General features: G+C 36.5%; 1 protein-coding gene across 1 annotated transcript; it reads left to right on the forward strand.

Annotated features, from left to right (window-relative positions):
* Nucleotides 1-2,127: 2,127 nt before the first annotated feature.
* LOC142625314 (protein FAR1-RELATED SEQUENCE 5-like) lies at nt 2,128-8,454 on the forward strand. Its single transcript, XM_075798992.1, has 4 exons — nt 2,128-2,773; nt 2,861-3,588; nt 3,995-4,081; nt 7,870-8,454. The coding sequence occupies exons 1-4, from the start codon at nt 2,128-2,130 to the stop codon at nt 8,452-8,454; spliced, it is 2,046 nt and encodes a 681-aa protein (XP_075655107.1).
* Nucleotides 8,455-25,590: the final 17,136 nt, after the last annotated feature.

A 25,590-nucleotide genomic window follows, 5' to 3' on the forward strand; every position in this document is an offset into this window, starting at 1 on the left:
AATAAGGAGTTAAGGGCAAGAGCATTATAGCTAGTACAGCAAGACTGGACCCACAAGTGAACTTTGTCTAATATTAACACATTTTGGAAACAGTATCCTACTTCTCAAAAGTTATTACTTTTACATCACAGTAACTTCACGTGGCACACAAAAGAATAGCCACAAAAACTTAAAAGTTGTTAGTGGCACACAAAACAATAGCCACAAAAACTTAAAATGCCCAAAATAAAAAGAAATGAAAGGGAAGGGAAGGCAGAACCGGCAGATAGTTGAAGAAGAAAAAGAAGAAGAAGAAGAAGAAGAGGGAGATGAACAAAACAAGCGGGGCAGATGTTCGGCGACATGGGAGTGACGACCAGAATTGCAGTGACAATGGCAGAGATCGTGAGTTATTTGCCATTAACTTATTTTTTATATTTTTCTTTCTTTTTTTTTTTCAATATTTTGTACCGGCCAATTTTTATTTTCCGGCCGATATGTCCGACATTTGCCGGTATATTCGGTATTGTCCGGTATAGTCCGGTATTTTGAGTGGTACGAAACAAATGTGTTTCGGTACTGGTTGACCGGCCGGTACGATACGAAATTGACTCCACTGGTGCCACGTTAATTAAAATGTAAACACACATTTAACTGTGGTTAAACACTTAAACTAGAGGGCTATTTAACTCAAACGGACAAAAGCTACTGGAAAAAAAAAAAATCTTTTAGGAGGGAAAAGTGAAAACCAAACATGCACAAAACAGGGGTTCAGAGAACAACCACATCTCTGTAACCACATCTCTATTTTTTGTAGATTGGTCCAGAGAACAAGTTCAGAGCACATCTTGTTTCTATCTTGCCAAAACAGAGGTATATTCGTAAAACTTGTTTATGCGTATCTTATTTGATGTTTGATCATGTTTCTGCATTTATATTGTTGTCTTGGTGAGTTTATATTGTTGTTTTGGTGGTTGGATGCAAGTTAGAGTCTATCTGAATTTTTATTTTTAATTTTTTGAGATAAAGATTGAATCTTTATAATGGCTGGATGTTCTTGGAGTCCATCTCATTTTTCTGCATTTATATTGTTGTCTTGGTGAGTTTATATTGTTAATTTGATGGCTAGATGCACGTTAGAGTCTATCTGATCTTTATTTTTAATTTTTTGAGATAAAGATGGAATCTTTATAATGGCTAGATGATTCTTGGAGTCCATCACATTTTTCTGCATTTATATTATTGTCTTGGTGAGTTTATATTGTTGTTTTGATGGTTGGATGAAAGTTAGAGTCTATCTGAACTTTTATTTTTAATTTTTTTTAGATAAAGATTGAATCTTTATAATGGCTGGATGATTCTTGGAGTATCTTTTTTATTTTTTTGAGATAAAGATTGAATCTTTTTTTTTTTTTTTGTGGAGATAAAGATTGAATCTTTATTATTATATGGCATATTTGATTGCCTAGTCTATCCACACCAATGGTCCCTGTTCTGCCTGGTCTATTTCCCATTTGATTGCTAACATTCAAGACTTGGTTATGTCTTTTGTTTCTTGCAATTTTAGTTGGATTAGTAGATGCCGTAATTCTACTGCTCATTCAGCAGCCAAATTTTCCCTTGCTTCCAATGACTCTTTCATTTTTACTCTGGCTACTCTTTCATTTTTACTCTTGTCTCATTTTTTTTACATCATCTCTATTTTGGTCAATTTTTACTATGGCTACTGCTCATAGGTGAAAGTTATAATAAATTTATGGTCAATTTTTCTAGGGATAATGATGAGAATACATGTTCCTTCTAATGTGCCCATGGAATCTACCCCATTTAAAGGGATGAAGTTTGAAGCAGATGAGATTGCATATGATTTTCATAATGAATATGACGGCTGGTTTTAGTATTAGAAAAGAGTATGTAAATAAATGTAAAAAGACTGGAGTGGTTACTTCAAGGAGATTTGTGTGCGTGAAGAAAGGAGTTTGAGGCAAAGACAAGAGAGATCAGAATATAAAGAATCCACGAGCAGAAACAAGATATGGTTGTGAAGCACGTTTGGTTATTTTACTTAATCGAGATAGTAAAAAATATGTGGTGAATGAATTTATTGCTGAGCATAACCACTATCTCCACCTCCCATCAACTGTGCACATGATGCCATCACAATGGAAAGTGGCTGCAACTCATGCTATTGAAATTGATTTGGCAAATGAATCGGGATTAAGATTAAAGAAATCTTATGAGCTTCTTAGTAAGCAAGTTGGTGGATATGATAATCTTGGTTTTACCAAGCAAGATCATAAAAACTATTTACGCACTAAGCGACAGAGAGACATGGAGCATGGGGAAACTACTAGCTTGGGAAGATATTTCAGTCGTCAACTTAAGGAAAATCCTTCATATTATTTCGCTACTCAGTTGGACTATGAAGAGGTGATTACTAATATCTTTTGGGCTGATGCAAGAATGATCATTGACTATAGCCGCTTCGGTGATGTAATAACATTTGATACAACGTATAGTACAAATAGAGATGCAAGGCCACTTGGAGTATTTTTGGGTCTCAATCACCATAGAGAAACTGTTGTATATGGAGGTGCACTTTTATATGATGAAACAATTGAATCTTTTGTATGGTTATTTGAGACCTTCTTAGAAGCAATGTCTGAAAAGAAGCTAATCACTATTTTCACAGATCAAGATGCAGCAATGTTAGCTGCAATAAAAGTAGTCATAACTAAGACATATCATGCATTGTGTAGTTGGCATATGTGGCAGAATGCTGAGAAACACTTGGGTCATTTACTCAAAAATGAGTCTTAATTTAACGATGATTTCTTAGCATGTATCTATGAGTATGATGGTGAAGATGAGTTTCTTACAGCTTGGAATGAAATGCTGGATAAGTACAATGTTCGTGAAAATAAATGGCTAATTGATCTATTTAACTTGAAGGAAAAATGGGCCCAAGCATATTTCAAGAGAAATTTCACAGCAGGAATGAAGACAACCCAACTTAGTGAGAGTTTCAATGCTGACTTGAAGGATTGCTTGCATACTGATCTCAATATAGTAGAGTTTTTCACTCATTTTGAAAGAGTTGTCAATCAAAAGCAAGATAAGGAATTAGAAGCAGAATACAACTTTAGACATAAATTTCCAAGATTGAAGCTCAAAAGCTCTCCTATGCTTAACCAAGTAGCAACAGTGTACACGTCTACGTTGTTTGATTTATTTCAGATAGAAGTTGAAGAGGTAATGACACTTTCCATCCTAGAACACAATGTGAGTCAAACACATAGTTATGTGGTTGGAGTTTTCAATAAATATGGAAAATATGAAGTCATGTGGAATCCATTAGATGAGACTCTATCTTGTAGTTGCAAAAAGTTTGAGTCATTTGGTATTTTATGTAGGCATGGTTTGAAAGTTCTTGGTGTATTGGATATCAAGTTGATTCCTAATAGATATATCATGAAGGGGTGGAGAAGAGATGCAAAAGATGGAAGCGGAAAAAATTGCACAACACATAACATTAAGCCGGATATTCGACTGGAATATGTAGATTGGTATCGGGATTTATGTTCAAAATATATTCAATTGGTGAATGAGGCATGTGAAACTAAAGAAGGCCATAATATTCTAAGCTTAGCAGTTGCAGATTTGAAAAAACAAAAAACTTTGTGACCTTAGGAATTGCAAAGCTAATGTAGAAGAAGACATCATTAGGCCTTCCACCGATTTTGCAGACAAAGAAGATGAATTATGTGCTTCAATTATGATTGTACCAAAAGAGATAAAGAAAAGGGAGATTTATCGTAATAAAAAGCGTAGGATGAAATCATGAATAAAAAAGATGCTGAAACCAAAGGAAGGCACATCAAAGAAGCAAACAAAGAAAAGAAAAAAAGTGCAGGAGGTAATCTTCTAAATTATCCTTATTTTCACCATTCTATTTTATATTTACACATTAATATAGTATACTATTATTGTTGCTAAACTAGTACAATTTTTACAGGAAATATATGCACATGACATCATGGCACAAAAGAAAACTGAGGACATATCTTCTGGAAATATTACTAGTTTTACACAACTTTTAATGGTAAAGATATTTACAATTATATATTTTACTTTGATATTAATAATAGTTTAGATGCATGGTTTGATAATTTTAATGCTAAGCTTGTGATATGTGTAATGTGTAATTGGTTTTTTTGTAATCGGCTTCTACAAGTTCTGCATCACATTAGGGAGGCTCATCAGCAAGTGTTGCATTAGCATCACATTTAGAGAGTATATCAAGTGTTGTAGGCTCCAACGTCAAAATTAATGGTGCAGGAGGTCTCTTGACTCAAGGAAGTGTTTCAAGTGGAGGTCCCTTGACTCAAGAAAGTGTTACAAGTGGATGGAATGAGATGGTTCATAAAGTCAAGCCATTTTTCTAGTTTAGGATCATGGTTTATAATCAATGACACATGTTGAGATTAAGTGCTTTTGTTTTGTAATTTTCCTAGTTTAGGACTGGAGTTTTGATGATCCAAAACTTAGTGACATTTGGTCACATTCAAATGTTCAAACTTAGTCACATTTGTGACCAAGTGTTCTAGTTTTGTAATTTTCTTACTTTAAGATTGAAGTTATGATGATCCATAAATTTCCTTTTGTTACCAACTGACAGTGATCAGCATGTTAGATGTATCTCTACATGGTGTTAATTTCTGCATAATTATTTGTTGCTGCAAATTTTTTTATGTTTTTTTGCATAATTACTATTTCTGCAGATTGTACATTCTGTAGATTGTAATTTCTGCATAATTACTGTTTCTGCATAATTATTTGTTTCTGCATATTTAGGTCCAGTTTCTGCATATTTGTTTTAAAGGTTTTGGATGTATTGTTTGTGTTTTTGCATAGTTGTTGTTTTCTGTAGAGGTGTGTTTCTGCATAGTTGTTGTTTTCTGCAGAAGGTTTCAGATGTATTAGGAGTGGATCGGTTTCCCTCTTTGTTGTAGTTAGTGTTCAGTTTTTTTCTAGGCAGGAGTTGTTTTTATATGTAAGTGTTGATGTTTGGGGAAAAAATCACTTGGTTTTTGGTTAAATGCAAATCACTTGGTTGTTGGTTAAATGCACATTCATGTGAACTTTGTGCACTTGCATTGCAAATTGGTAAGGGAGCCAGTTAATCACTTTCTTTTACATTGCTCAGCTAATCTATGTACTTGGGTTTCAACTCTATGAGTTAGTTGGCATTACAATCAAAATTCAATCCAACAGGGTAGCAATAAGAGAATTTAATTAAAAAAATGAACAAATTTTATTAAAATTTACACTTTGATCACATAACAAGAATTTCATTGAAATAAACACTTTGGTTATAATAACATAAAACTTCTACAATTGGTGTGCTTATTGCTTGACTATACATTCCACTTCTTGCTTCTTGATTATACATTCCACCCAAAGTCTACAATTTTCAATCTTAGCTTGATCACTTTGACTTGCCTTGTGTTAAACAACTTGCTCCATCTCTTGGTATGAATGTATGATGTTTCTTTGTTATGTAAGTTCTTTTGGTATCAAAGCTTTGGGATGTATCATAGCTCCAAAGGCCCTTCCAAATTATTGATAATTAGGATCAATGAAACCTACAAGCAATATTAACAAATCTCAATCCTTCAGAATTATAGAGAAACCAATAACAGAATCTGTCCAAAAAATTATGCAGACTTTCCAAATGGATAACTAAAAGGCCAATACAAGAACCAATCTACAAAAAGAGAGGCACAAAAAATAGTCAGAAAATTCAATTATTCTTCCTATAAGAGCTTTAAAGTTCAAATACCAACCACAAAAGGGTTCTTAACAGTTTAGATTTTTGAAAATCGAAAATTCATTTGCCTTACCCTAAAAGCTAGTGTATATCAGCTGCTAGCAGCCAGTAAGCAAAAATCTAGCCATAGGCTGAATGTTTTCTTTTACAGTTCATCATCAAAATACAATTATGTGCATTCCATTCCTACAAAGGACAATTTACACACACCCAATTCTGCAATCAGTGGCATGACAGGGAAAACAAAGAGACATTCACAATACATTCCCTAAAACCTTTCATAATAAAGTGAACAATTAAAAATAAAATCAAAATCCATGCAAAAGCACAAATATTTACATAAAAGTGAGACAAAAAAAAATACCCACAAACCAAAAAAATGGAACCAAACATTCTATTAACCACAACATAAAACACACACACACAGATAATATATAAAAATTTTAAGCGTATAAACTAATCCCAATTCAAAAGAAAATCAAAAACCCCAAGAAAGCACTATCACAAAGCAAATTCTGGTGGATGAAACCAGGCAGAGAGAGAAAACTTACTGGGTAGTGCCTATGCCTGCAGGTGGGCGGCACTTTTCGATGATGCTAGGTTGGTGTGAGACATAGCTCGCGCAACAACGGTGGCTTGGCACGATGGCTGGTGCCACTAGTGAAGGTGAGGACCGTGGGATGGAGAGAGAAAATCCTTGGAGATGAGAGTTTGAACTTTGAAATTTCAGATGGGTTGGTGAGAGAACAGAATATGGTTGCACCGGCGACGGTGAGTAGGGGTGTGCAAAAAACTGAGGAACCAAATGAACCGACCGAACCGAGTCCAAAATTTTGGTTCGGTTTCGATTTTATTTTTTAAAAACTGAAATTTTCGGTTTTGGTTTCGGTGCTGGATTTTTTAAAACCGAAACCAACCGAACCGATCGAAATATATATATATATATATATATATATATATATATATATATATATATATATATATATATATTTATGTATCTCTTATACGTAATTGGTCAGTGGCTTAGCGGTGTGCTCCTTGTGGTTTGGCTTCTTGATCCTAGGTTTGAGCCTTCGCGTGGGAGGTGAGTATTTTTTACTATTTAGTTTTTTAAAACCCTAGTAGTAGCATAAATACGGAAATACCCCTGTTTGCTTTCCCTTCTCTTTTCTTCAGCCGCCCCCTTCCCCATTTTTTTCTCTCAATTTTTTCTTTGTCTCTCTCTACCCTTCGGTCCTTCCCCAATTTTCTCTCTGATCTCCGCCCTTCTCAGTTCAGCCGCCTTATTCTTTTCTTTTCTTTTCGTTCTCTGAGTCCCATGGACCATGGCCATGCTTTTCTCTCACATATCTCTGTTCTTTCTTCAATGCAAATTGAAAAATCACTACAGAGACATGGTGGTAGGCTCAAGCATGGTGGTAGACTCCTGCTATGGTGCAACAATGGTAAAAAACTGTCTGGACCCTTTTGTTAATTCAAAATATTTTCAATTTTTTGTTGGAATCCGTGTGTAATACTGTAAATTGTTGAACAAATATTCTTGGAAGTTTTTCTTTCTCTGTCATTCTGATTTTTTCAACAGCTCTCTCTCTGTTGCTCTATTACTTTGTTTTTATATGTGATTAAATTTAGGGATTTGAAAATCTCAATAACCCTCTCTTTGAAAAACCGAAAACCGACCGAAACCGACTGAAACTAATATACACCGAAACCGATTGATTTCTAGCCATTTTGGTTGGTTTCGGTTGTGAATTTCACAAACCGAATATTTCGGTTTCGGTTGGCCATACCCATACAAACCGACCGAAACCGAACCGAGCACACCCTTAACAGTGAGGACTATGGGATGGAGAGAGAAAATCCTTGGAGACGAGAGTTTGAACTTTGAAATTTTAGATGGGCTGGTGAGAGAAAAGAATATGTTGAGTTAACCTTCGTTTAACTAGAGTTTGAATTTGTTGAGTTAAGTTTTTAACATTTTAATTGACGTGACACGTTTTTTACCCTTGATAGTTTTCAAAAAAATCTTGTCTGTGAACTGGACACTCTCCATTTTAAAGGGAAATGGAGAGGATTTGGATCCCTCATTAGGGGCTTACCAGGTTAAGAAAGCCTATGACCTTATTGTTAGGGACTCGGGTGTTTCTGCTCTACCATTGTGGCATCTAATTTGGAAGGTGCAAGTACCTTCAAAATTTTGTAACTTGGTATGGAGGCTCTTACATGACAGCTTGCCTACATTCTCTACCCTTAGGAGTAGAGGGATTCCTATGTCAATCACATGCCCTCTCTGTGATGAAGCTAAAGAAAAAACTTCCCATCTTTTTTTGTTTTGTTCTTTTAGCAGAGCTACTTGGCATGGCACCTCACTGGTTGTGCATACTTTTGATTTAGGGAATAGTTCCATACAACAATGGATTGAAAGGTTGCTTCAGATTCATAAAGGTCTTGAATTAGATAATATGAGCTACTTGCAGGGAATATTCACAACTCTTTGGAGCATATGGACTCATGGGAATTTAGTTGTTCATGAAGGGAAACATCCAAATCCTCTAGAAGTTGTTCTAACAACTCAGTCTCTTAGTTGCAGGTTTAAGGAAGCTTTCTCTAGTTGTAGTGCAGCAACTTGTAGACCATTAGACTAGCAAGGAAGGATTCAGTTTCCTCAAAAGCCTTGGCAACTAATCATCAAGGTGGCTAGAGGAAGAGCCAAGAAACTTCATCGAGCTGGGTTTGCCTATGAAGCCAGAAATCTGCAAGGGGAGGTAATTTTGTAGAGAGTGTCTAGCTGTACAGAGAAAATGGGTGCTCTCATTATCCTAGAAGCAATGGTTGAAGTTGCTATCAAAGCTAGGAGTTTGGGTTTCAAGTTTCTTTTGTTTCTTACTAATAGCTTGAGACCTGTGCTGGTCTTCAATGGGATATGCAAGCCCAATTGGATGGAGAGGATTTTGGTGGAGGACTTGTATAGTTTAGCTAAGTCTGATGTTGTCTGTCACTCTGTTTTTGTTCCAAAGATTGTAATAGGTAATGTTAAATTCCTAGCTAAGTTGGCTATTGACATGCCAATTAATCATTGTATGGTTTAACTCTCTTGTTTTCTGGTTTTATCAACAAAAAAAAAAAAAATTAGACATAGAGTTTAAATTCAATCCAAATGTGGAGTAAAATAGAGATTTTACACACTTCAATTTCAATATATCACAATAGCATTTTACAAATTAATAAATAGATAATGCCACACCAAATTAATGCTCATCAACCCACGAACTCACCAAGATGTACCCATCACAAATTTGCTCATCTCTCTCTCTCTCTCTCTCTCTCTCTCTCTCTCTCTCTCTCTCTAAGACTATACCTCGATGGTCAAAGCTCTCTTTGACCTTTTTAGCATCACTCACCAATTCTCACTGCCATTCTATGGCAGTGATGCATTCTCTCTTTCTCTTCCCAAATTTTACCTTCTCATTCCAGTCTCTACCCCCTAGATCAAAACACATGGCCAAAATTATACCATAAGCTTCTATTACCATCACTCACCACCGCCACTGCCGCTACTAGTGTGGTGGCTCCTAAGTTTATGCCACTCTCTCTCTCTCTCTTTGAGGTGAATTTAAGCAAGTACTAGAAGGTAAATATTGTGGCAACTAAATTTATAAATTCAACATCAGAGAAATGTTGTGAATTTAAGTGAATATTGGTGACCAAACACTATGAAATGGAAGGAAATAGAAAAAAGTTGTTGAAAATTATATGAGATGATAATTAAAAAAAAAACACAATGAGGAATCAATGACAATAACCACTCCAATGGAAAAGTGGTTGTTAAAGCTGCAAGTCCAACTTAGCAACAGAGTATAGGGTGCATGACATGCACTAGTCATTAGGACAAGCTGCAATCAGGTGTAGCACAGAGTGCACTACATCATTAGGGGAGGGTGCTGTCAGGTGCAACACAAGGACAGATGCAATCCAGTGCAGCACAGCCTATATTGCATCATCAGGAAGAGGCTAAAAGGGTGGTTACAATAGGATTGACACGTGGAATATAGAGGATTTGATAGAATCAATTCCACACTATGATCATATTATTAGTTCTATGGTTTGATCTGTGTACACGTGTAAGATTAAGTGGGAAGTTGATTGTAACAACCTTACCTGATAATGTGGAAGTAGTTATTTTTCTGTTTTAGCTTTAACTTGTATAAAAGAATAGGATTAGAAGCAAATTGTAATTCATTCTTTCATTATCAATAAAAGCTCAGTTTCTATTTAGAGAGAGAGTACATCTTTTACATGGTATCAAAGCTCTTCATCATCTAGAATTTTCTACTCTGTTCTTTCTCTCATCTTCGAGGTCCTTCAATGGCTTCCTCAGAAACTGATGCTCCTACTGCAACTCACAACATCCAATCCACACACACAAATACACATTCTACCAGTGAATCCAATGCTCCTAATCCATATTTCCTTAATTCCAATGAGAATCTAGGTAATATTCTAGCCACTCAGCCTTTGCTTGGTATGCGAAATTATCACTCTTGGTCATGAGCAATGGTGCTTGCTCTCACTGCTAAGAAGAAAATTGGCTTTGTGAATGGCAAGATCTCAAAACCAGAGGATGATTCACCTTTGTGTGAGGATTGGGAGAGTTGCAACACCATGGTACTTTCATGATTGATTAATTCCATGCATGTTGATGTCTCTAGTAGCATCATGTACTGTGAGATAGCAAGGGATATGTGGTTGGAATTGAAGCGCCTGTTCTCACAAGGAAATGGACCTAAAGTTTACAATTTGCAGAGGGAAATCTCTCACATTTCACAGAATCAGATGACATTTAGTGAATACTACACCAAATTCAAGCGATTATGGGATCAATTGCTAAATTTTGAGCCACTGCCATTGTGTTCTTATATTGCTATGAAGATCTTGAGTGCTTCGCATGAGAAGGCCTATGTGATGAAGTTTCTAATGGGGTTGAATAAGAATTTTGAGACTTTATAAAGTCAGATTCTCATGTATGATCCTTTTCCTTCAATGAGCAAGGTTTATTCTTTGGTACTTCAAGAAGGATCACACAAGAACATTGGACATGGAAACTCAACTGCCTCACAATCCGATTCAATGGCTATGTTTACCAATTCCAAAGGAAATTCCAATTGGAATAAAGGGAATGCTAAGAAAGACAAACCTTATAGCACTCATTGCAACATGCAAGGGCACACAATTGAGAAGTGCTACAAGTTGCATGGATATCCTCCAGGTTATAAACCGAGAGGGAAGGCCAATGTCAATCAAGCTTCTTGCAATTTTGTCAATGGTGCAGAGCAGGTCTTAGTGCTATCTAATCAGTGCCCTATCTCTAAGGCACAATGTGAGCAGTTACTGACTTTTCTCAAATCAGGTGCTGGTGGTGGTGATGGACATCATGCTGCAAGTGTGAGCACTTCTTGTTTAGTCACTAGTGGTGAAGGAACTTCTAGTGCAACCTCTAAAGTGGTTGGAACTTCTGCACAAAATAATCTCAACTTCAATTCAGCTCTAATGTTGGGTACTAATTCTATTGTGCCTTTTGTTCCCACTTTAGAGCATTCTATTTTTTCTGCTAAAACTGTTGACAGACAAATCTTTAGAAAAACAGATTGGATTATAGACACAGGGGCCACTGACCATATGGTCCATTCTATATCCTGTTTTACTTCTATTACTGCCACTCTTAATACCTTTGTTAATCTTCCAAATGGTGAAATAGCATTGGTAACACATGTAGGAACTGTTAAAGTGTCCAAAACTCTTATACTTACCAATGTCCTGTGTGTTCCCTCTTTTAGTTTTAATCTTCTTTCAGTTAGCCAACTAGCTAAGACCACTCTGTGTTGTCTCATTGTTTTTGGGACTATGTGCTTCATCCAGTTTCTTGCTCATTGGAGCACAATTGGTCTGGGTAGAGAGTTCAAAGGCCTATACTTGCTGGAAGAGAGTTTATCAACCTCAAGAACTTGTTTTCCTGCAACTGGTTCTGTACATAGTTTTGGTGATCAGCCTAGAACTGTGTTTGTAAATAATCTTGTTGTTCAACCATGTATTTGGCATCTTAGGTTAGGGCATCTGTCAAATGCCAAATTGGCTTTGATAAGAAATAATAATGTACCTCTTTCAACCATTAATAAAGATGTTCATTGTGAAATCTATCGTTTGGCTAAATAGAAAAGGCTCCCTTTTCCATCTAGTACTCATGTTTCACTTGAACGTTTTGATTTGATCCATTGTGATTTGTGGGGTCCTTTTTCTACTCCTACTATTAATGGTTGTAGATATTTTTTAACCATTGTAGATGATTGCTCAAGGTGTACTTGGGTTTACCCACTCAAGCATAAATCTCAAACACAACCTATTTTGGAACAATTTTGCACTATGATTGAAACACAATTTTTAAAAAAGGTCAAAACCATCAGGACAGATAATGGTACTGAGTTTATCATAGCTGATTTCTTTGTTAAAAAAGGTATCTTACACCAATTAAGTTGTATTGAAACCCCACAACAAAATGCCATTGTGGAAAGAAAGCATCAACACATCTTAAATGTGGCAAGAGCTCTTATGTTCCAATCCAACATGCCTTTGCATTTTTTGGGGCATTGTATTCTTACATCAGTTTATTTGATAAATAGAACACCTTCATCATGCTTAGATCATAAAACTCCTTTTGAGGTTCTTTTTGGTCATGCTCCAAATTATGGTCACTTAAAGGTTTTTGAATGTCTTTGTTATGCATCCACTCTTTCACATAATAGATCCAAATTTTCCCCAAGGGCAAGGAAATGTGTTTTCTTAGGATATCCCTTTGGTGTTAAGGGGTAAAAATTGTTGGACTTAGGTACCAGGACTATTTTCATATCTAGAGATGTTATTTTTCATGAAACCATTTTTCCTTTTGGTACTGCTAAACCTACTGCTGCAGATCCTTTTATTTCTGAGGTTGATAGCACTTCTGAAGGGTGTTTAGGACCTTTTGTTACTCCTTATAGTGTCCCTGATATGCACAATGACCAATCTGCTTCTTATTCTGACATTACTCCTTCTCCTTCATCAGTTCCTATACCTACACATCATGTTCCTTTACCTGATTCTTTGCCATCTGATTCCACTTCTGTTTTGCTGGATTCTATACCTTCTGTAAGTACTAACCTTGCAGCTAAAGATCAACCACTCAGAAAATCCACTAAAGTTCATAGACCACCAACCTACTTGCAAGATTATGCTTGCAACGCAGCCTCTGGTTCATCACTTGCTTCTGCAGCTTCTCATCCTCCAGGGTCTCCTTATGATCTATCAGCTTGCCTCACATATTGCCATTTGGATCCTCAATACAAATCCTATCTCATGACTGTTAGCCAAGGTCATTCTACTCCCCAGTATTTTTCTCAAGCTGTCCAAGATCCCTTGTGGAGGGCAGCCATGGATAAAGAGATTCAGGCCTTGGAAGCAACTCAAACTTGGGTTCTTACACCTTTACCTTCTGGTAAGAGATCCATTGGTTGTAAATGGGTCTATAGGGTGAAGCTTAATCCTGATGGCAGTGTGGAAAGATATAAGGCTAGGCTATTGGCTGAAGGCTATACTCAAAGGGAGAGACTTGATTTTTTGGAAACATTCTCTCTTGTGGCCAAAATAGTATATGTGAGGATTCTCATTGCTCTTGCATCAGCTTAGAAATGGCCTTTACATCAGCTTGATATCAATAATGCCTTCCTTCATGGAGATCTTGAGGAGGGGGTCTACATGGATTTACCTCTTGGTTATCACAGTAAGGGGGAGTGCACTTCATCAGTTCCTATGGTTTGCAAATTGGTCAAATCACTTTATGGTTCGAAGAAAGCATCAAGGTAGTGGAATGCTAAACTCTCTGCTATTATTTCAGCACTTGGTTTCTAGCAATCATAGGCAAACCACTCACTTTTTGTGCATTCCAGTGGTTCTAATTTTACTGCCTTGCTAATATATGTTGATGACATGATAATCACAGGCAATGATGCAGCTTGTGTGGCTAATCTAAAACAGGTGTTGGATAAAAAATTTGGTATCAAGGATCTTGGTTCACTCAAGTCTTTTCTAGGACTTGAGATTGCTAGAGTTGTTAAGGGAATTAGTATAAACCAAAGAAAATATGCACTTGATGTGCTCAAGGAAGCAGGTATGCTTGGTTGTAAACCAGCTAAAACACTAATGGAGCAATAACTAAAGTTGTCTAAGTCTAATGGAGAGGTGCTCAAAGATGCAGGACAATATAGGAGATTAATTGAGAAACTAATGTACCTAACCTTGAGCAGACTAGACATAACCTATGTTGTGCATAGGCTTAGTCAGTTCTTAGCTCAACCTAGAGTACCACACATGAAGGCTACAACCAGGATACTCTAATACATCAAAGGCACACCTGGTCAAGAAGTGTTCTTTCCCATAGATTTAGACTTGCAGCTTAAAGCATTCTGTAATGCAGATTGGGCAGGCTGCCCTGTTTCCAGAAAATCCTTGATAGGTTATTGTGTGTTCATTGGTGATGTTTTGATTTCTTAAAGATCAAAGAAACAAGATATAGTATCTAGATCTTCTGCAGAGGCAAAGTACAGATTCATGGCTACAACTACATGTGAGGTGACTTGGTTATTGTATTTGTTAAGAGATTTATGTGTTCCACATCACAAACCAGTGCTACTTTACTGTGATAACCAGCCAGCACTCCATATATCAGCCAATCCAGTGTTTCATGAGTGATCAAAGCACATTGAAGCTGATTGTCACATAGTAAGGAATAAAATCTTGGATGGAACAATTAAAACTTTCTATGTTTCATCAAGATCACAATTGGCAGACATTTTTACTAAGGCACTAGGTGTTGAGAATTTTCTAAGGTTGCTTAAGAAGTTGGGAGTCATTAATATTTTTAGTCATCATATTCAGTTTCCTAATACTGCAAAGGAAGCTAATGAAAGTAAAGAAAATCAACCAAGAGCTTTGCTCTTGAGGGGGAGTGTTAAAGCTGCAAGTCCAACTCAGCAATAGAGTACAAGGTGCATGGCATGCACCAGTCATCAGGACAAGCTGCAATCAGGTGCATCACAAAGTGTACTACATCATCAAGGGAGGGTGCTATCAGATGCAACACAAGGACAGCTGCAATCCAGTGCAGCACAACCTATATTGCATCATCAGGAAGAGACTAAAAGGGTGGTTACAACAGGATTGACACGTGGGATTATAGAGGATTTGATAGAATCAATTCCACAATATGATCAGATTATTAGTTCTATGGTTTGATCTATGTACATGTGTAAGATTAAGTGGGAAGTTGTTGTAACAACCTTACCTGATAATGTGGAAGTAGTTATTTTTCTGTTTTAGCTTTAACTTGTATATAAGAATAGGATTAGAAGCAAATTGTAATTCATTCTTTCATTATCAATAAAAGCTCAGTTTCAATTTAGAGAGAGAGTACATCTTTTACAGTGGCGGTGAATCATTCTGTAACTCCCGTTCTTCTTCACTTTTTTCCTTTTAATTTTATTAAAAAAAAATTAAAGGGAAAAGGCTTTTAATTCTGTGTGATGCTCCTTATGTTAGTGTTTTAAAAACACCACCTGCGTTTTACACCATGTTCATATCAAATTTGAACTCTAATATGATAGGTGTTTAATTAAGTGATAACTCACTAGTAATAATATCTTTTTTTGTCCTCTGTATTTTATCCCATGCATCCCCTTGACACATATTTAATGGGTTGATTATTTAGAATGTTGAGCCTAACTACTTTAGCAAAGATTTATTAGAATTTACATTTTATGAAATTAGATTTCATAAATACAAGAATAAACAAAAGATTAAATCATTGACTCAAGGACATAAGATGTAGTAATTTATAGAGTGAAAATAACCTTTAACTTTGTTTCACTGTGGATAATTTCATGAAAGGGTCAAAATGCAATTTTAATAGTGTTAGAAATACTGAATCAATAGTATTATGTTTCTCACTAAAAGAATATACATGAGTGCATTTATATAGGAGGCATATGAGTGCAGTACAAGTAAGAGTGTAGTGCAAGAATGTGTGCTATATAAGTATACTAGTTGGGCCTAAAGCCCATAACACTATACATGTTAACAGCCCCCCTCAAACTCAAGGTGGATGTGAGACCAACTTGAGGTTGTCAACCAAAGTACGAAGGCGTCCCTTAGGATGTGACTTGGTGAAGATATTTGTAAGTTAATCTGTAGAGGAGACTGAGATTAGCTTGAGAGCACCATGAACAAGATGATAACAGATAAAATGAAAATCGATCTCGATGTGTTTAGTCTGTTCATGGAAGACATCATTGTGAGCAATATGAATGGCACTCTTGTTACCACAATAAAGAGGAGTAGCAGAGGATGTAGACACACCTAAGTCTTTGAGAAGCCATCGTAGCCAAAGAAGCTCAGATGTGGTATCAGCAAAGGCACAATATTCTGCTTCAGTACTGGAACGGGCTACATGAGTTTGTTTCTTGATTCGCCAAGAAATCAAAGAAGAACCAAGAAGAAAGCAATAACCAGTGATGGATCTGCGATCAGTGGAATCTCCTGCCCAATCAGCATCAGAAAATGCACAGAGAACAAGAGGAGACTAAGCAGAGTAAAAAAGACCATGGAAGAGAGTGCCCTTTAGGTACCGAAGAATGTGCAGAATAGCAGCATAGTGAGTCGATCTTGGAGTAGACAGATTTTGGCTCACCTGGTGAACAACATAGAAAATGTCTGGACGAGTAACAGTGAGATAAACTAGGCTGCCAACTAAGCGTCTGTAAAGAGAGGGATTAGACAATGGTTTCCCACTGAGGGAGTTAGATGCGCATTAAACTCAACTAGAGTGTCAACAGTCTTGCTATCAGTGAGTCTGGCTCTAAACAAGAGTTCAGAGGCATACTTGACTTGAGTAATGTAAAGTCCATCTGTAGAATGAGTGATTTCAAGACCCAAGAAGTAGCTGAGATCTCCAAGATCTTTCATCTCAAACTACTGACTGAGAAAATCCTTGAGTTCTTGAATGCCACTGAGGTCATCACTAGTTATGATCATACCATCCACATACAGAAGAAGTAAAATAATGCATTTGTCAGTGCGACGAAGAAGTAAGGCAGAATTATAATGACTGACCATGTAACCCAAGCGAGAGATGGTAGAGCTGAATTTGGTAAACCAAGTTCGTGGAGCTTGTTTAAGGCCATAAAGTGCACGTCGAAGGTGACAAATCTTGTTTGATTCAACAGAGAGACCAAGAGGAGGTTGCATATAAACTTCTTCACTTAAATCCCCATTAAGGAATGCATTTTTGACATCCATCTGGAAAAGGTCCCATTTACTAGCAGTAGCAGCAGCAACAATAGCTAAGAGGGCACGAACAGATGAGATACGAGCAACCGGAGCAAAGGTCTCTTCATAATCAATCCCATACTCCTGTGTAAAACCTTTTGCAACAAGACGAGCTTTGTAGCGCTCAATGGACCCATCAGAGCAAGTCTTAATCTTGTAGATCCACTTACAACCAACCACAGATTTCCCAGGGGGGAGAGTGACCAAGTCCCAAGTATGGTTTTTAGATAATGCATCAAGTTTCCCTTTCATTGCAATCTGTAATAAAGGGTCAGTAGAAGCCTCACGATAGGTGTGAGGCTCATGCAGTGTAGCAAGGGCAGTGTAACAATGATAGTCAAGTAAATGTGTAGGAATGGACCTTACCCGAGTTGAGTGACGAGGTGGAATGTCTTGTGAAAGATCTTCAGGCGGAGCAGGAGTAGGGGACCCAAGATCAGGGTTGGGTAGCTCGTCTTTGACTTGTTCACCTTCCACCTGTTCATTAAAGGGGAAACTAGGGAAGGGATCAAGGATATCTGGTGGTTGGATAGAGAAGTCTATAGGAGAATCAGGAGCAACTACAGGAGGATCAAGAGCAGCTACAGGAGGGTCAAAAGAAGATACAGAAGGAATATGTGCCTCATTTAGAAATAGATCTAAGATAGAAGAAGAAGATAGAGAAGCACGAAAGTGAGAGAGCTCGACAAAGAGGCGATGTTCCCAAAAGACAACATTGCGGGAGATATGAAGACGATGAGAAATAGGATCATAACACCGATACCCCTTTTGAGTTTCACCATAGCCAAGAAAACAACAAAGCTTTGACCTAGGCTCAAGTTTGTTATGCTCATGGGGCTGAAGAAGAACGAAACAAGCAGAACCAAAGGAGCGAAGGTGGTGATAGTCTGGAGGTGACCCAAAAAGACGCTCATATGGAGTTTGATTTTGGATGACAGGACTGGGAATGCGATTAATAGCATGAATAACATGAAGAGTGGCTTCACCCCAAAAAGGAACAGGAACTTTGGCAGAGAGAAGGAGAGCACGAAGAGTGTCAAGAATATGACGAAGTTTTTGTTTGACTCTACCATTTTGCTGGGAGGTGTCTGGACAAGTTAGTTGATGAACAGTGTCATAGGAATGCAAAACAGCTTGGAAAGCATATTGAGTGTACTTAAGAGCATTATCAGATCGAAGCTTTTTGATAAGTTTGGAAAATTGAGTTTCAACCATTTTTGCAAAATTAGAATATACTTGCAATAATTCAGAACGATATTTCATATTAAAAATCCAGTTATAGCAAGAGTAATCATCAACAAAGACAACAAAATATCGAAATCCACCAATACTAGAGACAGAGGAAGGTCCCCAAACATCAGAATGAATAAGGTCAAAGATATTAGTGGATATTGATTCACTAGTATTGAAAGGCAAAGCTGGTTGTTTTCCTAACTGACATGAAACACAATCAAAATTTTCTGTAAACACTGAACCTAACAAACCTCTAGAAGCCAATTGTTGTATCCGAGAAGAAGATGTGTAACCAAGTCGAGCATGCCAAAGTGCAAGGGAAGGAATAGAAGAAACAGCAGCAGTTGCGGCAACGAAAACAGGAGCAACAAGTGAAAGACGAAGGTTGTCAACGGGAAAGATACGTCCAACTCTGGGATTGGTCCCAAGCTCCTGTCCCGTCCTTGGATCTTGCACAATACACCCAGAATAATCAAATATAATGCGATAACCCAACTCAATTAATTGTCCCACAGAAAAACAAATTGTAAGAAAGGTCAGGAACATTAAAGACCCTAGAAACAGAGAGGTTGGAGGTCGAAACGAAACCTATATTATGACCAGACATTGTGGAACCATTTGCTGTGCGAATATTAAGAGGGTGTGGTGCAGGTTTAAGTTCAGAAAATAAGGACGAGTGAGGTGCCATGTGATTGCAACAAGCAGAATCCATGAGCCAAGAGGAATGAGACATACCAGATAAAGCTGAGAGAGAAGAGGAATAAGATGCATTACCAACCATATGAATGATATTGACGATGATGTTTTTAAGGTCATCTGTGGACATGGTGAAAGTGCGACCTGAAGACTTAGACTGTGCAGAGATAGGAGCCATTGGTTGGACACTCTTAATGTTAGCAACAATAGCAGCAGAAACTGAAACAGCTGATTTGTTGCGATGATAGCAAGTCTCAATATTGTGGCCAAAATGTTTGCAAAAATTGCAAAAACGTTTGCTGGATTGTCGGCGACGATTATTGCAACAAGAAGAAGACTTGTCCTTATTCTTCATTTAAAAGCAAAATATGCAAAAACGGACTACAAAAGCTTTGATACCATGTTAGAAATATTGAATTCAATAGTATTGTATTTCTCACTAAAAGAATATATATGAGTGTCTTTATATAGGAGGCATATGAGTGCAGTACAATTAAGAGTGTAATGCAAGAATGTGTGCTATACAAGTAAACTAGTTGGGCCTAAAGCCCACAACACTATACATGTTAACAAATAAAATCTTGGGCTAATTATTTAATTAAATAAAAGCCTAGAGTGCAACTATAATTTTTTAATGAAATAAATTATGGTTACTGGTAACTCGGTTCTATTATGAGTTGATAGGAAGCTCAAGACTTATTGGAGCTGGTGTTTTTTTTTTTTCCTTTGATTTCATTTTAAGTTACTTGTGCTAGTAACCCATTAACTGATCCATTATGTGTTAGACATATAAAAGAGATTAGTCAATTGAGAAAACCCTAAGACACTAATGCACTACTACACTTTTAAGAGAAAGAGAATTGTTCTCTCCCTCTCTAATTGAGCTACATTGTTGCATAAGGGGGATAAAAAAGAGTTTTTCAAGTTCTCCAAGGTTACTACATAGCTAGGGTGGGAATCTCACCTAGGAGAGTCCACTCTTTCGAACATCTAGTGGTCATTGAGGTGAAGATCTGGGAGTTCTCAAGCTCGATATAGTTGCTGCAATCTTGTTTTTGTTTTGAGATTTACTACATCTAAGTGAGTATCCTATAAATTAACACAAATATTTTTTTTTTTCTTTCAAACTTGTAGAAGCAGAAGTATTGAGCATTGGGTAAATTTTCCAATATATATATATATATATATATATATAGAGAGAGAGAGAGAGAGAGAGAGAGAGAGAGAGAGAGAGAGGTCTAGTAGGAGTTCTGAGTCTTTTGACCAGAAAAAGTGAACATCTAAATATTAGGTGAACTGGGGTTTAAAGTGACAAGAGAAAGAGAAGCTTTTTTTCCGCTTGCATTTGTAATTTTGGTTAAATAGATTACTATGAGAGTATACGTGCTTGTGGCCCCAATAACAAATTTAATATTTTTCTTTATTTTTAACTCTATCATTTATATTAAATATTTGACCATAAAAGATATGTTTTATCTCACTTGCTTTTTCAGTATTAAGGCCATTAACAATTATCAAAGATCAATGAACAAAGTAAAAAAAAAAACACAAATTCTCTGCCTTTTTTGAGTTCAGTCATCAACCGCGTTTCTTTTCGGTACTCTATTGAAAGAAAATATCAACCACGTTTATCATGAGATTGCACCATATATATTTCTCCTTGTTTCATATTGTTAAACTAATGAACGTCTCAATTCAAAGCTTCTTTTGGACTTCGACAACTCGCTAAGCTTTCTGATTTGGGATGGATCCAAATTTGGAAGTTTTGATTTCGCATTTCTTTACTTAACCAAAATATATATATATATATATATATATATATATATATATATATATATATATATATATATGGATTCAGATCCTCTAGAGTTCCTAGGTACTCTACCAAGTAGAGTTCATTAAATCCTAACCACTCTTTAATGATATATATATTGCCTTTCTTTCCTTTCTTCTCGGCGCAATACCATTAAATTTCAACAAGCAATATAATATCATCCTTGACTAAAAGATTATTATAATACTGACAAGTGCCAATCACATACCTAAAATTGATTATTAATTATTGGAATTGTTAATTAAATTAGGCACTGCAGCGTCGTCATTGAGGCATCAAGATTGTGACATTTAGATCTTCATGATCTCCTGTTAATCATTTGCTTCTGAAAACCTGAAAACAACAACTTCTTGTCTTTTACGGTAAAAGACAACAAGTGACAAAAAAATAAATGTATAAATAATATGAGAGAATAGAGATCAAAGAAAAAGAAAAATTAAAGGGTCGTACCACTTTTGCTGAAGAGAATTAGATTCTTTGGCAGCATCGTGTTACAAACCAATCCTGAATCAATTTCCTAATATAGCACTGTTAATTTTTGTACTCTTGTTGCCTCTAATGAATTAAATATTTATTACTATCCATCCATGCAATGAGTTTGCCTTGGCATCCCTATGATTTTAAGGAATTAATACCTAGCAAGCGTTTAATAAATCGAAAGTTCGAAACTGCAACACTTAAACAAGAAAAAAAATGCAGCAAATCACTTTTGGCTTGTCAATGTGTCCAAAAGGCACAATTTTTTTTTTTTTTTGAATAATTTGATAACTGAAGGAAAGAAATTTGAATCCTAAATATTTTTATTAAAAACACTAAATATTAGATTCAATTAAGTGCATGAAAAATCTTTTGATTAGATGTTTCATTATCTTATTTGTTTTTATTTCCTTTTTTATTCTGGGATAAGGTACATGATAATCATAGGTTTCTTAATCTTTTCGTTTTGTTTGTTCTTCAAATTAATTATTTTTCCATCTCCTCCATATTTGAGTTTCTGTGTGTTGAAAGAGCATGACGTAGAAGTGATGTGATGTGATTGATAACAAGGAAGGAGTAGTAGTGTGTATATATATATATATATATATATATATAATAGTAGGGAAGGTGCCAACGCGTCGAATCATGTTTGACTTGCAACAAAAATGTGCCGAACCAGGTTTGACCATCCTCGTACTCGAACCTGGGCAAGGGCCAAGGAGCCATATTTTGACTCTTAAAACAACATGGCTGCGGCTTCACTTGAGTTTCCAATTTCGCATGTGCTCCAACTGACTCCATGGATAAATACTTGTAGCTTTAGTGCCAGACACGTTTACAGATCATTGCCTACGATGTTGTCTACTGTCTACCATTTCTTCCGTTTAAACTTTTTTTTTTCCTCACAAGCTTTTCCACTTGATTGGAGCCTTGGGGGGAAAAAAATGCAGCTGGCTTTCTAAACTCAATGCTCAAAAGGCTGTAGGAAGATTAAATGGTTAAGGTTACATACAAATTTGGAGCCATACCCAATAATCCGTTTGAACTCTTATGTGGAAAAAAAAAAGTTGCAACAGGTAATAGAAATGAGTAAATCTAAAGACCATCTCAAGTAAGGATTTCAAAATTCGACACAGCCTGCAAATACGACACAATATGAAATTAGTAAATTATAGGTTCAAACATAATAAGTTTGTGTCATATTTAAATTGACATAATTGACTCAATTAATAAACGTGTTTTGTTTGTGTCCCACCCACAGAACCTGTTTAATTTGTCTAACTTGTTTAATTAAATGTCATTTTACTAATATACCCTTCAAAACCTTAGGTATATAAACTTATTTGTTTTTATAGTTTATTTTCTTTGACATATTGTGATCAATTATTTGTGATATTGAAATATGGTTTAATTTTGAATATTTATTTATGATGTAGTTATTTGTTAGTTTTGAATTTTATATTAAAAAAAATCTATTTATTTGGTTTTTTTATAGTTCAAATCAATGTGGTTAATAATATTTTTTCGTTTTGATAAAATCTAATAAACGGGTTAACATGACTAATCTGTTTAATAAACGAGTTGTGTTAGGATTAAGGAATCTTGACCTATTTAATAAACGAATCGAGTTAATGTCGACCCATATAGTTAAATACTCATGAGTTAATATGATACGAACTCAACACAAGAAGATGAATTGCCACCTCTAATCCCAAATACACAACCAAAGCTAAGTGTCACCTGTTAATCGGTATACCTATATTTTTTTTTCAACAAGTACCAGTGATAGTCTCATATATAAGTGCTAAAATTCAATCACAAATTAACATCAAGTAAGTTGTCAAATTGAGGGTGAGTTTGATCTCGCTGATTCAATCTAGGACTGACCTAACTTGGCTCATTCACTAAGTCTTTTTGAAAAGCATTCACTAAGTATTTTTTATAACATTTAAAACTAACAATTTTTAATAACTCATTTTCAATATATATTTGTGTACTAATGTTATAATATATTTTCTATATTATAGATGAAAATATTAATAATATTAATTGTCAACTTAATGTGAAATTTCCAAATATAAATATTTTTAGTACTGAATCCACTAAGCAGTGTTGAAAAGTTCATTATAAATTTTTCCTATACTTGCGTGAGTTTATTTTTTTTTTTCTTTTAGATTTCTAGTTTATTTGCTTATTTATGGCATTTTAAAACCTTAATTTTTTACGTGAAAATATACTTTTGCCATCTTTAAATATATAAGCAAATAAGGTGTAGGGACATTGGGCCAGTAATTTATGAAGGGTGACCCAAGAATATTTTTTGGGCTAAAGCCCAATTCGAGGACATCAATTGATCTAAGGGTGTGTGAATGTACCTTATAAAGAAAATACTAGGTAAAAAAGCGATAGTGTCTGAATAAATATGTCCGAGGAAGACTGTGTCCTCAGATAATGAAGCCGAGGTAATAGAAGGGAAGGTTTAATATCCCTAGGCTATGTTATAGAAATTCTTATGGTTTCGGGAAGACATGGTACACGTGGAGGATAATAGAAAGGGCGATGGAATATCTAAGATAAAGCTGCTACCACCGCCCCCGCATTAAAGATTCTGCAACTGATATGCTGGCTGCATTAATGAAGAAATCGGACCTGAGCATGAGGTTTGAAACTTGGCCCCTGTCTCTAGAAGACTTCAGGGAAAATGGATGGGACAAGTATCTAAGCCAGCGTTATAACCATGAGGTGGAAGATGAGAAGAGGAGGAGGAGGAAGTATAAATGAGAGAAGGGACCTTCGGAAAAAGGGAGAGTTTTTCTTTGGAGAGAAAAGAAAGAATAATATATGATAAATTTGACTATCCACAATTGTAATCTATCTTGAGAAGCAGTATTATAAACTATCCTCGGATTGTGTCCGAGGATGAATTTTCATTCATATTCTTATAAACAACTCCCTATTTGTGCCATTGGGCCCAAAGCCCATTTTTCTTTGTTGTTTAAACCACCTTTAGAATCTGGATTTCAAGCCCACTCTTTACAAATTTATTGTAAAAAGGCCTTTCAAGCCCTTTCCCTTCTGATTGTGGGCTAGGAGCTCAAATTGTGTCCTTACAATTGGCGTCGTCTGTGGGAATTCTAGTCTTTGAAGAGGTTTAACATCATGGTGGGCTCAGGACCACAACACCGTACGGAGTCTGTGGGGTCCCAGCATGAGGATCACTCCTTGCATCTTGAGCCCGAAGAGAACCGGGAGGGTAGTGTACATACTACGCACACTACCAGAAGTAGGAGTCATTCACGAGGGGGAAGAAGAGTTCCTCACGAGGAAAATACCAAAGCCACGCAGAAAGAAATTGACAGCCTAAAAAGGAAATTGCGTCATGAAAGGCGAAGGCGAACTCCTTCTGTCTTCGATCCCTCTTCGAAGGGTTCCGAAGATGACAATTACAGGCAGAGATCCAGAACTCCCCTAGATGAATCTTTCTCTTACGAGGAAGACAACCTGCATGGGCGGCAGGGTAAAAACTATTCCTTTAGGGGCTTAGGAAATGATGCTATGGGTAGGGCGTTGCATCAAATCTCCAGGTCACCCTTCACACGCAAGTTGGAAGAAGGGAGGCTACCTTGGCGCTTCACACAACTGACCTTCACTATTTATAATGGCCGAACGGATCCTGTAGAGCATGTGAGCCATTTTAGCCAAAGGATGGCAGTACATTCCAAGAATGAGACTTTGATATGCAAGATTTTTCCCTCTAGCCTGGGACCCGTGGCCATGAGATGGTTTGATGGCTTGAGGGCAGACTCCATCAATTCTTTCAAGGAACTTACTAGGGCATTTGGCTCTCGTTTCATCACATGCAGTAGATTTCCTTGGCCTTTAGATTCATTATTATCCATGGCTATGAGGGAAGGGGAAACCCTAAGAACGTATTCAGACAGGTATTGGGAGATGTTAAATGAAATTGACGGAGACTTTGATGATGTGGCGATAAGGACCTTCAAGGTCGGCCTACCTACGAAGCATGACTTGAGGAAATCTTTCACAAAAAAACCTGTCAAAAGCGTGCGTTGGCTTATGGATCGCATCGATGAATACAAAAGGGTTGAGGAAGATCAACAGCAAGGAAAGG

This window comes from Castanea sativa, chromosome 2, assembly GCF_040712315.1.
Source record: "Castanea sativa cultivar Marrone di Chiusa Pesio chromosome 2, ASM4071231v1".
Classification (NCBI taxonomy): Eukaryota; Viridiplantae; Streptophyta; class Magnoliopsida; order Fagales; family Fagaceae; genus Castanea; species Castanea sativa.